The 23,101-nt window shown below is 38.2% G+C and overlaps 1 protein-coding gene across 8 annotated transcripts in view; it reads left to right on the plus strand.

Moving 5' to 3' along the window:
- Positions 1 to 23,101, plus strand: part of mast4 (microtubule associated serine/threonine kinase family member 4) — a 172,582-nt gene that overhangs the window by 83,986 nt on the left and 65,495 nt on the right. For all 8 annotated transcript variants that reach the window (XM_055200971.2, XM_055200972.2, XM_055200974.2 and 5 more), the window contains one exon: positions 13,703 to 13,734. In XM_055200971.2, the coding sequence (XP_055056946.2) occupies positions 13,703 to 13,734 (32 nt within the window). The remainder of the gene's footprint in view (positions 1 to 13,702; positions 13,735 to 23,101) is intronic.

The following is a 23,101-nucleotide window of genomic DNA, read 5'->3' on the forward strand; positions in this document are numbered from 1 at the left end:
TGGAACTCATTTTTTCAGAAAACATTCATTGCATTTTATTTTAAAAATCACATGAACTTAAATTCCGATAAAAACCTTTAATTCTGTATTTCAAATCATGATCAGCGGCACACTAACATCTTCTAAATGTTGTTCTAACATCCGATAAGAAAACATTAGATTGATTGATCTTACAAAAGTCAACAAACATTCTCATTTACTAGAAAATGGCATACAAATGATTTGTTGGGGTTCTTCAGATCCCCAGTTCTTCAGATGTATTTGTGACCAAAGCGTCCCAAAGTAGACCAAAACTGTTATGTTTGCTAAAGACAAACAGTCACAACTATAAACGTAGCTAGTATGAAATGCATGCTTCATAACACGCCCATTTCGCCCCCACCAAAACACAACGTTCTTCATTTGTAAACGCACCGGTTGCCTGTCCATGATGGCCCAATAAACCTGTGCTTCATACATGCTAAAGAAGTGGCGCTTGCGAATCACGCGTCCAAGAACAATAAGCGTATGAACCAATGAGCAAGTGACATTTTTAGTCATTGAAATAAACGTTTTTTAAGTGTAATGCACTGCAACAGCCAAGTGACCTATGCAGTTAAGGGAATCGATGGTATAAGGGCTGGAGTCAAAAGTCTTAGCAGAGTAGCCAGCAGACTTGAATGGCATATTCCCGCCATTCTCAACATTTCCAACAAGAAAATTATATAAATTGTATTTTATAAAACGGCTCGTTCTGGTTCTTCATTCTGATTGGTTGAAACGCGTTCTAAGCCGTGATAAAATACCCCGGTAAACCCACGGTTCAGACCGCATCACAAGTATCACTGCGCCACTGTTGCTGCGTACTGATTTATGAGAATAAACACAACAGTCTTTAATCATATTTTTAATTTGTCTACAATTGCACAATTAATGGCGATATGCAGATAAATGTCAATAAATATTGTTGAGTCATCTCGTCGATAGAGAAAACGTTGTCTGAGGATTTTATAACTCAAGTTCATACGTCCGCTATTATCCACTGGGTGGCGATCTTTCCCAACTTAAACACTGACGCATTCACTGAAAACACAGTGTAGTATTGTTCATGGCTGTGAATTTGATCTCTTACTAAAGTTCTTCACAAAAATGGAATTATCTCCGCTTTTAAAACAAAAATTTGAGAGGTGATAAGAGAACAAATAAAGGCAGGATGAAAGTTTTTTTGTTTGTATTTGTTTGAAAGCCGATGGTCTGTTCTTCATTTGATATTTTATGTTTTTCTGCAAGGCATTAAACTAAAACTGGGTGGCAACTTAAAAAAAAAAGAGTTCAGCATGCTTCCAGGCATATTTGATCATCACTTCAACACTTGCATCTAATTTATACATTAATATAACTGTTAATGTATAAATTAGATGAATGGTGATTTATTACATAAACACCACAGTCTTAAATCATATTTTCATTGTGTCTTTGCTGCGTCTGTGTTGGTTGGGAACTGCGCTCTGTTTCAGTCACACTTGATTCTGAGGAACTACTTTGTTTGGCGGAAGAGTAATATTTGTACTAATATAATTACAATTTATTTGGGTTTTATTTTATAAAATCCCGCTAACGTTATGCATATGAAGTAGCCGTTTTATAAACGCAATAAACCCCTCGAAGCGTTGGGTTACCAGTGCATTTTATAACAGCTAAGGCTTCGCGTCGTGCCTAACAACGCCCCTTAGCTGTTATAAAATGCACTGGTAACCCACTGCTTCTCGGGGTTTATTGCTTTATTAAACAGGGTTCCCACGGGTCCTTGAAATCCTTGAAAGTTTGTGAATCTGGGGGCGGGGGAATTCAAGGCCCTGGGAAGTGTTTGAAAATATACATACATAGATACAGGTCATTGAAAGTTCTTGAATCTATTTTATGCAAGAAGTTTTCTGGAAAAAAAATCCATATTATTTCATGTGTCGTGTAGGATAATATCATACATTTTTAAGCACACATGCTAAACAGTTAGCTTTAAATGCTTATATCTTCTATATGCGAATGTTGATTCATACCAAAATGCTTTTTGCATAGTTGTGTTTGACACATGTAAATGTCTCGGGTTACGTATGTAACTGTTGTTCCCTAAGAAGAGAACGAGACGCTGCATTTCCCTTGCCATACTTCCTGTGTCCCTGTAACGCCGCTTTGGCAATATTTTAGATAGCGATATACTTTCTGTCTCCCGTATCACCCTGTCTTTGTCGTTAAGCCTCACCATTGGTTGAATTTGATATACAAATTCAGACACACTTAGCCATTGGAGGCGTCCCCAAAGTGTCACGCAGTGATGCAGCGCGAGTTCCCTCTAAAGGGAACTGTAACAATGTATCTTAAAAGATAACACGATGTAACCTTACTCTGACTTGTAATGTGTCCCCACATTTAGTCCTTGAATTTGAGGGTCTTGCACCTGGAAAGTCCTTGAAAGGTCCTTGAATTCGAAGTTAACTAAGGTGTGGGAACCCTGATTAATGTTTTTTTCTTTGTCACCATTCCCTTTTCAAAGTTATGCCACTTGGTATAATTGTTTAACATAAGTTAAAGAAATAATTTACTCATCAATTTCTCATCATGTTGTTATAATTGTCGGTCTTCAGTGGAAGATTAGATAAGAAGGAGAACATTTTGCAGAAAGATCTTAGCAGCTATTTTTCCCCAAATGTAAACTATTCTAAGCATCAGTTTGGAAAAAATAGAAAAACTTCCATTCTTCTGTAACTTTTTTACATTTGCATTTGAATGTATTTAAAACTGGTACCATGATTGACTTTAACGTTTTTACATTCGATTGTATTTTTGCAAAGGTAAAGATTATTAGCATTGAAATCTCCTTTTTGTCTTATTTTTAGAGCATGTATGTATAAATCACCATTCAATTTCATTGTATCGATAAGAGCAGCATGGACATCCAACAATCAACTACTTAATTATTTCATAGAGAAAAAATAGGATGTGTACGTGATGACAGACTTTGTGATTTTAGATGAAACCGTTCCTTCAAATCTACAGACTAAAGTTGATTTTTATTTATCTGGAAAACACAGGACTCTGTAGGAAATGTTACAGATTTTCATTGTTGTTATAAAATGAGTCACTCTGCTTGCTTTGTCTGTGCACTTAAAGCATTCATCTTATCAGAAATCTTAATGTAAACATTGCTTCTCTTGACCAGGGGCTCAGCAACACTGCCCTAGGGGGAAAATAACAGATGGCTGATTTGTTCAACCTCCGCTTTCAATCTGTTTTCCATTAGAAACTCAAAAAAAAAGGTGTTGAATGAGAGGGGAAGCCCTCTACTAACTTACTGTTCGAGTCAGCAGTTTATATTCGAAAGGCTGACATACTTTTGATCTTGTGAGGGTGCAGAGTAGCAGCAAATTCTAAGGGAATTATTAATGTACTATCATAGCAAGGTCTTTAAATCCGTATCACCAAAGCTTTGATGTTACAACAAGGACATGTGAGTTTTTATGTTGTGGTCAAGAGTTGCAAACCGTTGTTCAGGATATACGTTTAGTTGTGTGTTTTATGTTGTATCAAACACAGGTAATGTTTTGTAGTGTGTTACCGGGCTGCTATGAATCCATGCTAACATTAAATGTATTAAAAAAGACATTTTCAAAAGTCCAGGGATGGTTTGAAGTTGACTATCTGTCAATACCTGGAAAAAGTTTAAAGCACCATGACCTTGTGTTGCTCATTTAGATTTAATTTATTCATAGTTAAAAGACACGGGATGATCCAAATCTGCATTCCAAAGCTGCAAAAACGCATTTTACAAAATCCTGCAGTATTTCTCCTGCACCTTTATATCAACTTGTACTTACAGAGGCTTATAGCTACTGCAAAATGTGAAATCTAGTTGAGGTGTTTTACATTTATATATAAATGTAAAACATAATGTGTAGTGTTTATAAAATGTTTAGTGTTTTTAGAATGTTTAGATTTCCATATTGCAGTTTAGTGTTGTCAAAAATATCAATATTGTTAATAATTTTAACAAATGGACCATTACCAAAAAATTGGACAGAAAATTCGTTATATAGTTAATAGGCTGTCACAATTCTCCAAATCCTCGATTCGGTTACATTTTCGATTCTAAGGTCACGATTCGATTCTCAGTTTTAAATGCTATGCCATTTGTAGACTAGACTTTTATGAAATATAATATCTGACCTTGAACCCGGAGATGCCCTGCCATGTTAGTCGTGCTGCCAGTGGAAAAATACGGTACACGCACATACCTTATAAAACAAAACTTCCTGTCAGATGAACATTCCCATCAGTACTTTGCACCTTAAAAACGCGCTTTTATTACAGTCAGACTATACCCCATTATACAGCAGTTCTTTCTGGTTCTCGAATCTGATTGGCTAAGAGCTATGCGATATTGTGCTGATAACGGCACTGTAACCGCTTTACCTTTCGTATCATTCCGCCACCTAGTGAATGGAGGTCCTAAGCAGGCTCATCTCTGAATGGAAAAACACAGACGCCCTGATCCATTACGCAGATGCGCAAGGTATACTGTAGGTGGCAGTAATACTCCCAAGGAGTGAGCAGCCATTAAACGAAAAGAAGAAGTAGAAGAAGCAGACGCCCTGTTTTGAATCACTCTCCGTGTGTCTCATTATTTTACTAGCTCATAAATCAGTCTGTGAATCCCCAATCGGAAGTTATTATTCCGTCAAATATCAGCGCTCTTGGATGTTACGTTAAAGTTAATGGGAGAAATGTCTTGTCACATCGTGTGGACGATTAACACTTGGAAAGAGGTATATACACTCATTTTTTCAGGACCTATTATCTCTTATCAGAACGCGAAAAGCACCGCAGCTTTTAAATGTGGACATTGATCATTTACTTTATCGTGACGTGCATTAAAACATGTTAAGAGATATCGCCACTGGTATATTTATAAGCAGCATGCAAAAACATCTCTCTGACACTTATAAAAAACCGTCTTATATAGTACTGACAAGAACAAAGTTTAATAATAATAATCGAGTGCTCGTATCGCATTAAGAATAAATGAGAAAGCAATAGTAACATTATACAAGTATAGTTTTATTCACTTTTACCTCGCGCCAAAACAATAACAACACAAAAGACACTAAATATGAATAAAAAACAAGTAATAGTTTGATCATGACACCAAATACTGCTGATTTGATCTCATTTTGCCGATCATAAACAAACAAGGCCAGCATGAGAGCCAGGGAATCCCTGTCAGAGATGTAGCCCACAGAGGGCGGTGGTCAGCGGGGCGAGTGAACACTGACGTCCGCTCATGCTTTGGTTCTCATTCGTACCGAATCTCACTAAGCAAACGTTCAAACAGGTGCTATCTTTACTAATCGACTGCAGATTTAAATATAATACATATACATTCTCGACTGAACTAATCTTAAAACTACACTTTGTGACCAAGAAACGGTAATATGAAGTAACGGCTTTTCCGTCCATTGCGTTGTTATGAGCTTCAAAGCAGCCGAAAGTGTTTCCTGTCATTCTGGCCGCCCTCAAATCCGTGGCGGAAGAAGTAGTTCTCAAACAAAGAGGCTTTTAAAATAACTCCCTTGTTGTTGTTTTCTAGTTTTCGTTTTTCAAACGTGTGCCGTCGAACTGTTGTATAAAAGCAATATCGCTCTCGGAGTCGTGTGATGTAGCTCTATATCATCACGGCTGTGATTGCCTCCGGCACTCGGCCTATGGCCTCGTACCTCTGGCCTAATCCCAGCCGTGATGATATAGAGCTATATCACACTCCTACTCGAGCGATATTGCTTAAATAAGTCATGTTTAAATGCTGTTTTCATAACTCTTAAGCAACTGAAATTAGTTGATGTGAAATTCAAATCGGTCTCAGTTCAGAGAAATGACCGGTCCTGGCCCAGACGCCGTTCTGCTGTGCACCTGCGGTCGCGCACTCTGATTGAGTTCAGCTGAAGGCGGGAGGCGCATGCTTTTTTGGTTTCCCATGTAAAGAGCAGCTCGCGTGGTGTGTCCTCCATCTGCATGCTATCTTTTGACTGGCGCTGTAGCTAGCTAAGTTAGAGGAGGTTGACTCGCAGCACTCAACACGTGTTTTTGTTCCTGCTTGGCAAGCCGACCGGACGTGACATGGGGGCATGGCAGCATTGACGATTCCATTTTTTAATTCGAAGTTCGAGGTTGTGACTTAATTCAATCATTTCTATTTAAAATCGTGACACCCTTAATAGTTAAAGGAACACTATTTAAAATTGTGGCCAAAACGGGTACTGCAATCAAAAAAAAAATCGCGGCTAAAACTGGTGCTGCAATCACACAACTGGTGGCCAATACACAACATGACAACATAAACATCAGTTGAGGGCCGCAACTCCAAATGACAATATCCTGGCCAGACCACTGTTGTCAGTGATATAAGTATTTGAAATGAAAATGATTTCTTAATGTCTAGACATTTCAGGGCCATTTTTATGATTAAGTGATATACATTTCTTACATACTGTTCATTTTAAGTTTATTTTAAAGGTCTTAAGACAGAAGCTGAGGAGAATAAATCTGTAATGACCTTGTTAGGCCTGTCGTGATAATGACTATATCAACTTATTGTTTTTCTGGTAAATACATACAGCTTGAAATAATAAATCATTATACAAAATTAATTAAATCATTAAGTCATGTGATTGATTTGATGTTTAGATTTAATATATATTACGAAAATATTATATATTTTTTAAAAGCATATTACAATTTAAAGGCTTTATTTTTACCTGGCACTTGAAAATAATGCATTTTAGTGTTGCAATGGCAATACCGCAACACTGTGTAACTGTGGTATTTTTGTGGTAAGATCTTGAGAATTGGAATCGAATCGATTCTTGAAATTTGAATCGAAACCCAGCACTAGTTAATTCGGTTGTAGAATGCGGTTCTCAGTCCAGTAAATTACTGAACTGTGTGTGTACAGAACAGGATTAAGCATTAAAAGGGAAGTGACAACCGAATTAATATGCAGTGTGTACGGGACCGTTGAAGCTTGCCATTTTGAGTAAGCTGTCTGTGAGCAATCGTAGATCCTGAGACTCATCAGACTTCAGCTACTTCTGTTTGCAGGGTCTAACAAGCTTTCTGTCCCTATCCACACTATTCCTGAGGTAAATGCGTGCGACGCCATCTTGAGCTCAGATGGGTAAAACTTCCGGTGAGCCACTACAGCTAATAGTAGTAGTCCTATTGCGAGGGATACGATACGAGTCTGCCGTTTTGACTGGCATTTTAATGCTTATTATGAAATCCAGGAAGATCGGCATAATTTGTGCAGTTAGGGGTTGCCATAATAGATGATACAAACGCAGTAAATCTTTACAAAACGATTGTTTTTACTATAATACACGCACAAGAACTGAATGTTTATGTGGCGCACGTGCATCTATTAACTGTATACACACATCCATCCAGTAAAACCTTTCATAGAAACTGACAGTGAACAATAAATACAATAATTATTCAAAAACAACATATTATGCAGATAAAAATATGCTAATTTATTTATTCTGCTACTATATATTATTACAAAAATGAGATTACAGTACATAATATATAGCCTACGACATTAACTGCTTATTAGTTAATGTTTATAACAATAGTTCGTAATGTGTTACGCATACCGTTACTTTTGTTGTGTTTTAAATGAATTATTTAAGCAAATAATTTCATAAGCTCATGTCTTATTTACTGTATAATATTTTCATAAAACGAAAACTGAAAACATGTAATAGGAGTTTAATATGTTTATTATGGTTTGTTTAAATAACTTACATTGTATTGAATGAGAAGCATAAGTTACTGCTGCTGTCGGATCGCGTGAAGCTTGATTTGTAGCCATAAAAACTCGATAAGTCGATTAAAAATTGCCGTTTAAAAAAACCTCACACCCGGGACAGTTGTGACCTTTTAAACTATCACCTGAAACGTTTAAAAACAAGAAGTCTCTGTATATTCCATTTATTAAACACTCGACTGACTGTCCCACTGTAGAGATACGGCATGTCTCTGTGCTTTTATTTGCACATTGAAGATCCGTCACCCCCGAGGAACAACATGAAACGATTGAATATATCTTGATGTATCAGGACACTTCTTAATTTCATCCTCACACTGGTTCATACATGAAATTATGACCGTAATCATCATGGAAATCACCGGCTCTGGTCCAGTGACAGTACGCGCCGGAAGTCACACCCACAATTCGCGCAAAGCGTCATGGGGCGTAGGAATAGTGTGGATAACATTCACCTCTTTATGGTGCACACTCTGACCTTTCTCTCAACGGGATGGGACTGATCACTGGACAGTGATCGCTGGACAGTGCTGTGATGCGTTTCATCATTCACTGGGCTGAATAAGTGAGATTGACTGACTGTGTTGTAGACCTAGCTCTGTGTCATGCCGGGACTCAGGATGATTTACTCCAAAAAGCAATGAACTTGCATTAAATTTGTACAGCAATCTGCGGTGCAAATCAGTTAAGTCGATTGACTTAACTATCTCAACACCCCCCTTCAGTCCAAGGTTTTCTCTTTCTGTTTCTTTTGCATTTCATACAAATGTGATGAAAATAGCGGAACCTTTCCACAGGCACTCCTAGAGAATAGTAATGCATATATTCATGTTTAGCCGTTGGTGAGCCTGCCCAGTGTTGAATTCATGGTAAACCCTGGCAGTGTCGCACCATTCACTGCTGTTCCCCGCTGTGCACCCCATCAGCTCCAGCGTTCTCTTTCATTCATTATTTTTGAGTAGCGTGAGGCTACAGTATCTCAGTGTGCAGAAGCACCATACAGAGGGGCTTAAAGCCACATCCGTGCATCAGGAGTTTAGATCTAGCTGCTGTTGGAAATGTCATCGCATTTTTGACTCTGGAAATATGGACGTCTGCAGTTTTTTTGCGTTTATATGTGTTTAAAAAATATTTGATAAATCAATGTAATTCAATTGTAATTACTACTGTTACAGTAACTTCAATTGTAATTAGGCTAATTTATGCAAAATTACAATGATTTTTTAAGACCACTTACACACTTTCACTTATCACTCCCTCCAGAAAAAACGCAATTGTGCGATCGCATGATTTAACGCATAATCAGCCAAAGTCCGCATATTTATGCGGGGGACACATTTTTTCAATTACGCCTCACTTTCGTAGCAGAAATTGCAGATTTTGCAAGTTGCCGCAGTTTTTGCAAGTTGCCGCAGTTTTTGCAAGTTGCCGCAGTTTCTGCAAGTTGCCGCAGTTTCAACACATAAAATTGCATAAATATCCAGCATATTCCTTCGCATTTTTTAAGAAAACATGCCGCAAGATCAAGGATTTTTGCCCGCAATAATCACAAAAAACTCAGTGTTTTTCTGGAAGGACTGACTTATAACTAATTGTTGTTCCTCTGCACAAAAATATGCGTTTAAATTTAATATGCATCTTTCTCAACTGTGGTTGCTTCCACCTAAAAACTGTGTAACATAAAAATGGCAAACACCAAACTGCTAGTGTATACATTTTATTTAAAGCCACAAGACATTTTACGCTTTAAATGTCTTTTCTATGCCAGCAAAAGCATGTCAGAATGGAAAATGCCCCTCTAAAAACGGTTTCAATGCAATAAAGTAACTTTCAGTATTGATCATTTTGCATAATATAATGTTTTTAATACATTGGATGTGCTATGCATGTCTTTATTTCTTTTATTTTACATTTAAGAATTGGAATACATTTTACTAATGTAATTGTCTTTAAAAAGTAACTAACTGAGTGTGTGCAGAGATGGGATTTTCTTCATTTAATGAATGGGAATCGGCAGGTGGACACACAGTACACATTTAGGTTTAGCTCAGAGAGAGCGCAGCACTTAATGTCTTGGATTACACATTTTTACAACTATAATAGCCAGATGGTGTGGAGAGCAATAAGCTATGGGAGGCCATTCGATACGGTGATTTGGTATGATGGTTGGGTTATGTTGTTGGGCTTGATGTAAAGCTGTGGTAAAATAACTATAACACATGGTCCAGAGTGGCTTACTGCTTTGGTAATATTTCTCTAACCACAATATTATAAAAGACACCAATGCTCAATAAATGATTAAATTAATAATAATATCAGCAGTAAAGTATTGTACACTAGTTTATATATTGTCAGACTAACATTCAGCTGTTTATGGACTGATGTACAGCTCTCACAGTGCAATAGGATCCCATCCTTGTGCATATGGCAACTAAAACGCCCTCTGCTGGTGTTGTGTGACTATTGCATTAAGTGCATGAGCAGATAGGTCAGCCTCTTTGAGATATGAAAACTGCATCATCTGCATAAGCTAATTTGGGAATCTTGCATATAATTTAAATGCACATTTTAAATTCAGTTTTGACTTTTATCACCAGCACAATAAAACATCGAGTTAGAGATATGGCTGTAATTTTCATTGAGGCATACTTTAATTAGGCTTTAAATGAATAACCTCCTGTAAATAAAAGTTTTCCAAAACTTGTTAATGTTGATATATCTGTTAAAGCTCTCTTGGGTACAGTTTTTTAACCCCTTAGCATTTCTAAAAAGGCTAAAAACACCCAAAATGGACACTAATTGTACTTGCTGTGTTGATCTCAGCTTTCCAAAGACACATTATATTCCCAAAAGTTTTGGGACACCTGCCTTTATGTGCACATGAACCTGAATGACATCCCATTCTTAATCCATAGGGTTTAATATGAAATCGGCCCACCCTTTGCAGCTATAGCATCTTCAACTCTTCTTGGAAGACTTTCTACAAGGTTTAGGAGTGTGTTTATGGGAATTTTTCTATATTCTTCTATAATTCTTCTAAAAGCACATATGTAAGGTCAGAAACTGATGTTGGACGAGAAGGCCTGACTCGTAGTCTCCGCTCTAATTCATCCCAAACATGTTCTATTGGGTTGAGGTCAGGACTCTGTGCAGGCCAGTCAAGTTTCTCCACACCAATCTCGCTCATCCATGTCTTTATGGACTTTGCTTTGTGCACTGGTGCACAGTCATGTTGGAACCAGAAGGGGCCATCCCCAAACGGTTCCCACAATTTTGGGGGCATGAAGTTGTCCAAAATGTCTTGGAATGATGAAGCATTAAGACTTCCTTTCAATGGACATAGTTGGACAATCCCAACTCTTAACAACCCCACACCATAATTCCCCCTCCACCAAACTTTACACTTTGCAGTCAGGCAAGTAGTGTTCTCCTGGCAACCGCCAAACCCAGACTTGTCCATTGGATTGTCGGACAGAGAAGCGAGATTCGTCGCTCTAGAGTCTAGGGGCGGTGTGCTTTGCACGACTCCATCCAATGCTTTGCATTGACCTTGATGATGTGAAACTCTCTATGCACTGTTCTTGAGCTAATCGGAAGGCCACATGAAGTTTGGAGGTCTGTATTTATTTACTATGCAGAAAGTTGCCGACTTTTGTGCGCCTTAGCAGGTACTGACCCCCCACTCTGTGATTTTACGTGGCCTACCACTTTGTGGCTAAGTTGCTGTTGTTCCCAATTGCTTCCATTTTGTTATAATATTATTAACAGTTAACCGTGGAACATTCAGTAGTGAGGGAATTTCACGAATGGACTTATTGCACAGGTGGCAACCTATGGTACCACGCTTGAATTCACTGAGCTCCTGAGAATGAACCATTCTTTCAGAAATGTTTGTAAAAGCTGTCTGCATGCTTAGGTGATTGATTTTATACACCTGAGGTCATGGAAGGGATTGGAACACCTAAATATAATGATTTGGAGGGGTGTCCCAAAACTTGGGAATATAGTGTGACATCCCTGCTGAAAAAAACAGCATGCCAGCAAGACCAGCATATGTTGTGTTTTGGTGCTGGTTTGCTAGTGAACACCAGCTAAATCAGCACAAAACCAGCATCAGCACCAGCATCAACACCAGCTAAACCAGCACCAAACCAGCACTAGCACCAGCATCCCAAGCTGGTCACACCAGCATCACAAGCTGGTCACACCAGCATCCCAAGCTGGTCACACCAGTATCTCAAGCTGGTCATACCAGCAAGACCAGCATATGTTGTGTTTTGGTGCTGGTATGCTGGTGACCACCAGCTAAACCAGCATAGACCAGCATTATTCCATGCTGGTCCATGCTGGTTTGATGCTGTTTTTTTCAGCAGGGATGTTTAGCTTTATGTTTTTTAGTTGTTGTATGTCATAAAGTTTTCTGTCAAATAATGCAGTGTTCCTCCCACAGTACATTGGAACTTTAATGGGTTAATAAAGACTTTATATCAAATTCAGAATATATTTTTAGAGCACACTTGGATTGTTGTAATGAATGGCAGTTAAACATGCATGTCGACTTCAGGGCTAAACTTACAATGCATCTTTAGAGCTGTGAAAGTGGGTCTCAGAGACAGGAAGTAACCATAATATTGAATTCCTTGGTGCTTTCCTGCCTTGGAATGTTGCCTTAGAAGACAGCATTTTAGAGCTTTCGGATGCAGCCTTGAGAGCGCCTACGCATTATACAGATGTATTCATGTGTCAAAGGCACAGGGCTCGAAAGTGCAACTAATTTGGTCACACATGCGCCCTAATTTCTCAATGGTGCACCTTAAAAAAATATTACGTCGCAACAGTGCAACCAGCCATTCGACGGATTAAAAGTCTCTACAGCTCTGTCTCTGAAAGTCTCCCTGGTTCAACAACAAGCACATTAAGTCCATATCGTGTCAAACCCAATCAGAGATAGTGAAGGGCGGACCCCTCCCTTTGATTGGCCGTGGTCCAGATATTCCTGTACGTGTTTGTGTGCGTTTGTGTGCGATGAATAAAACAGACAAACTAAGTGTGAATGGCGGTAGCCATTGCAGTGTATGGAATAAATATGGATAAAATGTTACACATCCCTGCAGAAATTTTAAATACATTTTTAAAATGGCATAAATATTTCTCTAAATATGCACACTTTGAATAAAAAAGCCCCAAATGTACATTGAGTTGCTTTCATGACAACCATGCAGGAGGATTTTTTTCAATGACAGCGACTGAGGGTCATACTTAAAAATGTAATGCAAATTCATAACTCCTAACAAAAATGAAGACACTACTGTAAAATTAATAAAATTAAGGTCAGAAACTGAATCTTAATATTGAATATTTTTTGAAGTCATGTAAATAAAGAACTCTTTAGGATGCCAGTGTCCTCGTGCGGGTTAACAGGGTTGGTTGCTTGTAAAACTGCGACATTAAATGCGATGCTGTCAAAAATTTGGGTGCACCTAACTTTTGTTCTGGTGCACCTAAGAAAGGCGCACCAGTGAAAAAAGTCTTGAGCCCTGTAGGCAGGAATGTTTAACAGTGAAGTGTATAATTTATGCACCACTAGTATCAAATGCACATTTTTTAAAAATAATAAAAAATAATAATAAAGCTTATACTAAACCCCTTATGCCCCTGGCCCAAAATGCTATTGGTCGAATGTTTGGCTGATATGTCAGGCTGCTAACGATCACCTTCAACTTGTGAATTCACCTTTAGGTCAATTTAACCATCACATGAAAAGTTCTGTATACAGTAGTATTCATGTATTTAATGAATGTCATTTACGAGGCTAAACAGCTTGTTGTTGTGTGTGCTCTCTTACAGAAGGAGCTCAGCCTTCCCAGACGAGGAAGTTTGTAAGTAAACCTGATTTAAATGTCTAATCCATTTTATACAGAACCTAGACATAAACCTGCAACACCACAAAAAAATTAATCATCATTTACAGACTATTTTCAGGTTTCCAATATTTAATTTAATGAGTTTAACTTGGGATGAGGATTTTTACAAGTGCACGACATCCATGCAGCCCTTGTTGATAGCTTAATATAAATAACATATTCTTATTTAAAAGTGTCTGCTGGTTTGTATTGTTTTTTGCTGTTTGTGTTGTTGCTTTGAAGATTCTGATATACAAAGAACAACTGCCTAGTTAGCTTTTTTTTTTAAAGACCATGCAACAATGTAAATAGCACCCCCAATTATCTCCCAAATCGAGATTCTGTTTAGAATTTGATGACTAAACAAAGTAACGCAGCCCTCATGTGCACATAAAAGGATTTGCTTGCATTTAGATTTTATTTATTTTCTTCCATATTTTTCAAGTGGTTTGCATACAAATATTTTGTTTAGTACCCAAAGGACTCATTTATGTTGGTTTGTTAACACATATCTGAAGTTTTGCATGAGTTTGGATTTGAGATAAGGTTTTGATGTCATAACAACAACATATATGTGCACATAGATGAAGCCGACAGAATCTCAAACAGGTGTTTGCATGTTGCAGAATGTGGATATCGAGCAAATATTTTAAGCTATTAAGGTCTTTACTTAATAAAAGCACTTTGTTTAAGGTGTTTGGATGACCTTACATGCTGGCTTACATGAGTTATTACAAAGTCATATTTCTATGATTTATTAATAATTTTTTTAATATCCTGTAGCAGATTTGATGTGTGATCTGAGGCATGCTTTGCTTAAGTCTTTTAATGGAATGCACATTTATCTTTTAGATAAATTAATGAAACCTTCACTTTATGTGGATGATGTCTGGCCAAGATTCCTCTTGCAATTGATCCATGAATAAGTGTTGGAATAAACTGTTATGATCTGAAGAATGCTTGGCTAACCAAAGGTGGCCGTGTTACTGGCAGTTCACATACAGCGTACAGAAAACAAATCTGTGAAGCTCAGCACAGGTTTTTTTGAGAAATTGTGTATTTTATTGAAAGTGGAATAAATGTTTATTGTTTACATGCAACTCAAAGCCTCATGTGAGATATCACCTTAAAGGCAGGGTGCATAATCTCTGAAAGCCAATGTTGACATTTTAAATCACCTAAACAAACACGCCCCTACCCCAGTAGAATCTGGACCTTCTTTTGATAGATGGGAGCTGGCTGTGAAGAGCTTACGTCTGACCTCAGTGTACATATCTGGCAGAACTTTTGTTGCAAAGGAGGATCATATCAGACCATGACGATATAGATGGTATTGTCTCATCCTGAATCCCGCTGGTACTGATTTTCACTTGCTGTAAAACAATAGCCCATTTGCTAATCTATCGACATTTTTCAGAAAATCTGTGTCCCAGATGTTTCTTAAAAAATTCCCCATCTGTAAAATTGAGGCTAACATTGATTTTGTCTGGGGAGAATTTGATAAATAATGTTGAGATCTAGGAATGTGCCGATAGACGATCGTCTACTGACAATAGTCCGACATATGGCCCATAGCGGGCCTTCATGACGATAGTTGGCAGGTTTGCTTGTTATAGTTTTAAATGATTACTATCATCATCATAGTTTCATATTAACATTCGCAGTGCGTGCTTTTCTTTGCATGAATGGGCTTGTGGGCTTCTCTTTGTGCAAGACTAATGCTTGTAATGTGTGGCACAGACTCCTTCTCGCACCTGAACTTGCAATGCGCTCGTCTTGGACGCAAACAATAAATTCAATGAGACCAACAGAATGAAGCCCGACAATGAAAAATGTCTTTATTCAGTTGCTGCCAGTGGCAAAGGCGGTATGTAAGGTAAAATGCAGCACTTTTAAAAGAGACTAGTTGAAAAAGTTGAAAAAGCGCCATCTGCTGTTTTGGAATGCATGGTCACATTTGTGAGAAAATCATTGTCACATTTGTGCGAAAATCAAGCTAAGAGAATCTCTGCTGCAAAAGACAGTACATATTTGTAATACCTCTTCATTTTCTCTTAAACTGCAGTTTTCTGTTTGTTTGCGAGTGGAGTTTTCTTTTTGCAAAGAAGATTGAGTTTGTTTGCAACATGTGGATTTTTTTTTTTTAAATATGGCACAAAATCCACTCCATACAAATCAAATCACAAAATACTACTGCAGTTAACTCTTTCCCCGCCAGAGTTTTCAAAAAAAGTTGCCATCCAGCGGCAGCATTGTTCATGATTTTCACAAAAGTTTAATGCCTTCCAGAAAATGTTCTTCTTTAAATATATTAACAAACAATATATCAGATGAAAGAACAGACCCTCTGCTTTCAAAAAAAAAAAAAAATGTTTCATCCTACCTTCATCAGTTCTCTTGTAATCACCTCTTTCTTCAAAAACACCCAATTTTGAGCAAAAAGCTGAGATAATTCCATTTTTGTGAAGGACTTTTGATAGAGATCAGATGCAGAGCGATCTTTAAAACATACACAGAGTTCTTTCTCTTTCACGTGAGGCGCTACTTCCGGGTTGTATAAGTTGCGGAAGTAATAGCGGTATTGCGGAAAGACAGAAAATCTTGTCATTGGCGAGGAAGCGTTTTCTCTTAATTGACGAGATGTCTCGTCAATGGCGGCGAAAGGGTTAAAATATCAACAAACGTGTAAAAAAATCTGAAATGATCTAAACTCATGACACTGTGTATCTGAAACTATCTTGTGTAACAAACGTATGAAGGCAGATTAATGCAGACTTTATTGTTATTAGATTTTGTGTCTTTACCGATGACATCTTGTTACAGTTTCACTTTTGTTCTGGAGATTTATCTTGTGCTCTTGCATTACAATGTAGTGTTTAACTTCAGCAGCAATGCACAGACCTATCAGCGTATGACTTCAAAGTATCGCACAAGAGTTTAGAGATAGTGTTGCATTAGATCAAAGCAATGTCACCAACTGGACATGACTAGGATTTACATTTAAATTGTAAGTGCAATCTGTCAAAATGGCGTCTTTTTCCTGCTTAAAAAAATATTCCATCAAAGACGTTTTGGTTAACGCGACCACACACACAAACACACACACACACACACACACACACACACACATACACACACACACACACACACACACACTAAAGTTGTCTAATCACAGGCCAGTACATTTCTTTTTGCTCAAGTAGGAGTTGCTCCACAAGCACATGTTCTGCACGGTTCTCGAAGTTCGGGGTGCTCTTTGTCGGGGTGCAACAAAGTCAACCAAGCCACGGAATATACATGATTATCTGTGCTCTCGCTCTCATTATGTACACGCAGCCAGCTCAAACGCACCGCAAAATTTTCTGCAGTCTATCACGCATTCAGACTTTAAAACAGCAAAAAGTTTAATACTATAAAAGGCATAACTTACACTGCATCCAGCTAGCCAACTCCGTTTGCCATAAGAAGTGGTGGAAGCACACAGACTGCAATCATTTCACAACGTTGGTTGTCCTGTTCCAAGCCTCATAATTCTTTATTTATTTTTCAATTGAACGCCCTGTGAAGGGTGATTTTGTAAGGATAAAATCATATTTTCTTTCTTCCACTGATCAGTACTGTAACTAGGAGTTACATGACAATCAGCAAGACAGTTTAAAGACTCTGAGCATGATCCAATCACATGAGGTCAAAAACTAAAAAAAAAACAATATTGATTTGCTAACAAAAAAGGGAAGGGTTTGGAGCCCCCTATGTACCAGCCACCACTGCATTAGAGTTTGAGCATACTTCTAAAACACAATCGATCAAATAATTGCAGTAGTATGTATAACCTCATGAATCATTTGCAAATGTACCTCTCATATCATGTCAATACGTAAAGATGTCAACTCTTTGACATCGCAAATGACTTGCAGGCTTCTGGTAAACAACTACAGAATTAACTCTTTTACTGCAGTTACCATATTTTAATGGGTACACTTTTACTGTAGGTTTAAAATGAACCTAAACATATTTAGTCCACTTTGTTTAGGGGAAACCTCAGATGTTTGTTTTTTTAAGTGACAAAAATAAATTTGTTACTAACTTAGTGTTTTGTTCATTTGGGAGTAGAAGGTTTTTCTGAACATTCCCAGTGCTGAATCATACCGAAACCACGACCATAAAACCATGTACGAACCGAACTGTGAGCAGTGTGAACCGTTACACCCCAAGTACATAAGTCTGGATAAGTGAGTGAAGGTAAGAGGGTGCTGGCCCAATGGTGTTTTTAAAGGCCAGGAGCTTTGAATTTGATGCGAGCTGCTATAGGAAGCCAGTGTAACCTGACAAAGAGAGGAGTGACGTGCGCCCTCTTTGGCTCATTGAAGACCCTTCTTGCCACTGCATTCTGGATCATCTGTAGGGGTTTGGTTGTGCAGGCTGGGAGTCAGGCCAGAAACACATTGCAATAGTTCCGTCTGGACAGGACAAGAGCCTGGAAAGGTCAGATTTTCCAAATGTGTGATATATTGAGATGTGACTTCATTGTGGATGTAGGATCTTTGTTAATCTTAGCATAGTTTTTGATACTGTTGAAATCTGAAAGTCTTTTGCTCTTGCTTTAAAGTGCTTTCACTCTTGGTTTCATTGCTTGGTCTGAACCCAAGTTTGATTCCCAAAGCTTGTCCAACACTTTCCTTAAAAAACTAATGTTTTAAATGTTCGTTTTTTTTCCATAATGTAAGTACAGAAGAGCACTGAGAGCATGAAGAATGTGCAGGATGCTTGCTGAAGCAATTACTGCAGAAATGAGACCTGCATTTATTTTTCTCATTGCAGGACTTCAGTCCTGTCTGTCTACAAAAGTGTACACACACACACACACCATGTAATAGGTCAAAGTGTGTTCCACAAAGTAGGTCAGATTGTTTTCATACCAACAGCGAGTTATACCAGAGTTCACACAGACCAAAACAAAGTTTCAAGTTCAGAAAGCAGCACTCACACCAAACAGACATAACCAAAAACTGCATTTTTAAAAAAGCACCCATAGTCCCTTAGTGTTTCTGAAAACACTATAAAAGTAACCTCCTTTGTGTTTATTCTTGTCAACCCATATATTTCCTTATATCAGACTAATAATATTGCCAAATATGTTTTGAAACATATAAACTCAGTTTTTCATTCTCTCTGGTCTCTGTAAACACACAGATAGCATTACACAAAAGCTGGAGAGCCCAAAGGCTTTTACAACGCACCATGTGACTGCTGTGAGCTGTCACACCTGTTCACTGTAAACAGGTCATGGTGTGATTTGAGTTACTAGGGCAATGGACTACTGGAATGCTAGTTATAGTCAGATTAAATAGCTTTCCCATTTAAAAGGTTTCTACGTGCAATGAATATTTAAAGACCAGCTTTGTATGCCAAATGCATATGGAAGACTAAAAATAAGCTCTTCAAATAACACAGACTATTGTGTTGATGACAGTTTGATGCTCTGAGTTTTTAGAGGAGTTAACAGGTGTTAATGTGATGATTGGTCATGTAACATCTAATGTTTGTGCAGTTGCCACACAGCGTCATTCCAAATCTGTACAGTTCATGCAAAGGTTCTTTTAAAGAACAATATTTTTCTTACATTTTTATAATTTAAATAAACTTTTTTCCCTAAAAGAAAAGGTTCTTCGGATGTTAAAGGTTCTTTATGGAACTATTTGGCCAAAATAGGTTCTTCTATGGCATTGTGAAGCAGCTTTATTTTTAAGAGTAAAACTGGAAAATAATGTTTTGATGGAAACACCAGGTGCCGTTCGGAAGCAATTGAATGCACTAAATAGAAGCGAGTGTACTGTAGACCTTGAATAGTGTGAAAGAGTCTTTGAATTTGATGTGGGCAGCAACAGGTAACAAAAAAGTGAGATGTGAGGTGGGTTTCATTGCCAGATGGAGTACGACGTACAGAGCATTGCAATACTCAAGTCTCATTGACAATCAAGCTTAAACCAAAAGCTGTTTGGCAAATTCGGATAGGAACGGGATGATATATTGCGTAGCATTTCGTCATACGCTTTCTCATTTGCGGCGGTAAAAACATGGACCAAGTTGAGGAGCGATATCTAACAACTCCGGCTGTAACAAAAGTTGCTGTCTGATGCTTTTTCCACCACATACATAACAAGCTGCAGCTTTGTCTGCTTTTGATACCTATGTTACATTTGCAAGGGGGCGAAAGTGTTAATGCTTCTCATTTACTTTTAATGGGTGATGTCATGCGTTGCCCAACTGAATTGTGGATCCGTCTACGTCGCGTCACTGCCGTTGCTCGCGGCACAGTTTTTCAAGTGCCGACGCGTGCATCAGCCAATCAGATTGCCTGATGCAAATAACCTAGTGCGAGCCAGCCAATTACGTTTATGCAAGACTGGCTTGGCTGTGATTGGCTATTGGCCACGCTATAGACATGCCTTCTGTGAGGCGTTAACGCTTTTACCCCATGTGAATGTACCTTTAGGGTTACACCACAGTTGACACTGCCTAGTGGTGTGCATGTCAACGTAGACAACGATGCAGAAATATAAATTAAATTGATGCGTAGCATACGACATAGAGGGTTTGGGCTTAAGTATCCACCTTATTTTTGACGTAATTGTGGGCCACCATCTTTGAGCTCTTTATGTTAAACGGTCCGGTGAGCCACTTAAGCTGGTAGGTAGTCGTATTGCAAGTGACATGAGTGTGCCGTTTTGACTGGATAGTCAAAGACCGGCATAATTTGTGCAGTTGGGGGTTTACATAATTAAGTCAGTAAATCTCTACAAAACATTTGTTTTGACTATAATCTAAGCACAGAGCTGAATGTATAGACGGTTTCATCGGACGCACGTGTGTTGCTGTGGTTACGCGTCTGGTCGGAACTTTATTTCCGGTGTCTGTTTGTTTAAATGGTCTGACTTGTGGCTAAAATGAACCTAGAGACAAGGGGAGACTGCGATCATGGATCACCGCTATGTGAAGGGAGGTTTGGCAGCCGGTTTGTAGTTAAAGGGACACTCCACCTTTTAAAAAAAAAAATATGCTCATTTTCTGGCTCCCCTAAAGATAAACATTTGATTTTTACCGTTTTGGAATCCATTCAGCCGATCTCAAAGTCTGGTGGTACCACTATTAGCATAGTTTAGCATAATCCATTGAATCCGATTAGTCCATTAGCATCGCGCTCAATAATAACCAAAGAGTTTCGGTATTTTTCCTATTTTAAACTTGACTCTTCTGTAGTGACATTAAAATTATATCTTCATGTCATCCTCCCACTGTGTTATACATGGTGGGTGTAGTTAATGTTTACCATAACGGTTATTAAAGCTCAGATATAACACACGCTGTTTCTGCATTCCTGATGTTAATCTGGAGTACCTATAGAGTAGTATTACAACCTTTATATCTCCCGAGAGTCTTTAGTTGAATCAGATTTATAAAAGAAATATTAGCTTTACTGAATTTTTTCGATAACGTACGAAAAAATGAAGGAGGAGTTAATACCGCGGGAGGAGGGAGTACGAGTCATGCAACACTATACAACACTGTTTAACTTATGATTCACTACATGTTCATGTCATTTTATATCATTAGCATGCGCCTATTTCCGACAGAAGACTTACTTACCGCACCCGTTTGGGAAAATCCAGTGCATCAAACACACACGCAAAACTCCGCTCCTACCCCGGATAATAAACTATATCCATTGTTTTCATAAGGCTGGCTTTCTTCTCCTTACATCCAAAAACACACTTCTTCTTTCGTGGCATTGTTGAGTTTTGAAATTAAACAAAGCTGTGTCGTGTGATATGATGTTTGTAAGTTCTAGCATCTCCAGCTGATTGACGGGTGGGGGGGGGGTTTCCGGGGGAAGTGCCCATATAAAGAAGTGATACGTATAGAAACCCCTATAACGTCAGCTGGACCTGTAATAGAAAAAACTTTCCGAAACTTGTACGAACCCTGGCGAAGTGCATTCGGTACAGAAATACTCTGTAACACGTCCAACTGCTTTTTTGACACTTTGCCTAGGTTTAAAATGAGAAAACAACTGTATAACTGTGTTAATAAGTCAGAATGCTTGAAATACCAATGAACAAATGAGTAACACCCTCCCTCTCCCATTATGAGAGTGAGAAGGGGAGCGGACTTTTCAGGCGAGTCAAAGTACTCCCAAAAGTGCTAATACGCCATAAAATATAGTTCCTCTTTTAAATCTGCTTAGAAAAGCGCTACGTTTTATTTTGTACCACCAAACTTGCTCGTATAACTACTCGTCTTAAATAGGAAAAACGTTGATGTGGTTGGTCACTTCTAACTTTATCTCTGATTGGTACCATTGAATGAATGGGGCTAAGCTAAATGCTATCGAAGCGTCGCAGCGCGCTCCAGCGCTTACGTGCACGCACACAGATGATAGAGGGATGTATCAACAATTCTAAGTTAAGGTAATAACATATTTTAATATTGAAAATGAGTAGACTATTCCTTTAATTCATTGTTGCATGCAGCGCGCATCTCTCTCTCTCACATAACAGTGAAAAGGTGGCGGTGTTTTCAATGTCAGTTCCTCCGTATACTTTCTTTTTCGCGTAAACGTCAACAATCACAGATTTTACTGTGTATTCTCTCATATTTCTGAATTTGCACCCAATTGTCTGCGCTATACGTGACAATAAAACTCACATTTAAATAAAAAAGGGCTCATAACAAGACATTGATGAGAAGAGCAACAGCAGTAAGACTTCAATGGTAATGTATGGTGATTTATAGACCAGCTGTAAACATACACGTACATTTCGTAATTTCTTGTTATTTTGCGGGTTTCTTTCGAATATTAAAGCGCTTAAGCATTTACTTGCATTCTAGGCGAAAAAACAAGTCAGTGGCAAGTCAGTTCCTGAATACCACAACACAAACTTTAAAAAGTCAAATTCACTTCTCAGAGGCACAGAACTGATGTTCTCCCCAAACTGAAATTAAACACAGTGTTTTGAGTTTTTCTTGTCTGTGTCATGTTGATATCAAGTAGCAACGTGCACATGACGACGAGAGTGGTGACCTGCTGCGCAATCGAGTTACCCCTCCCACTTCTTAATGTTTTACTGAGATTTCTAATCCCGTCCAAATTGACCATCAATATTACAGACGTCCTGTGGTAAAATTACATTACGCCATCTACAACCGTAAAACTAATCCCATCCGAATAGGGCTATAGTCTACTCATTTTATGTCTCACAACAGAACTGATAATATGTAAATAATAGCAATCAGTTGTGTTAAAATGCAATATAACGTGACAGATCAAAGAGTAGAAGTAAAA

The sequence above is a fragment of the Misgurnus anguillicaudatus genome, chromosome 22 (genome assembly GCF_027580225.2).
Source record: "Misgurnus anguillicaudatus chromosome 22, ASM2758022v2, whole genome shotgun sequence".
Lineage (NCBI taxonomy): Eukaryota > Metazoa > Chordata > Actinopteri > Cypriniformes > Cobitidae > Misgurnus > Misgurnus anguillicaudatus.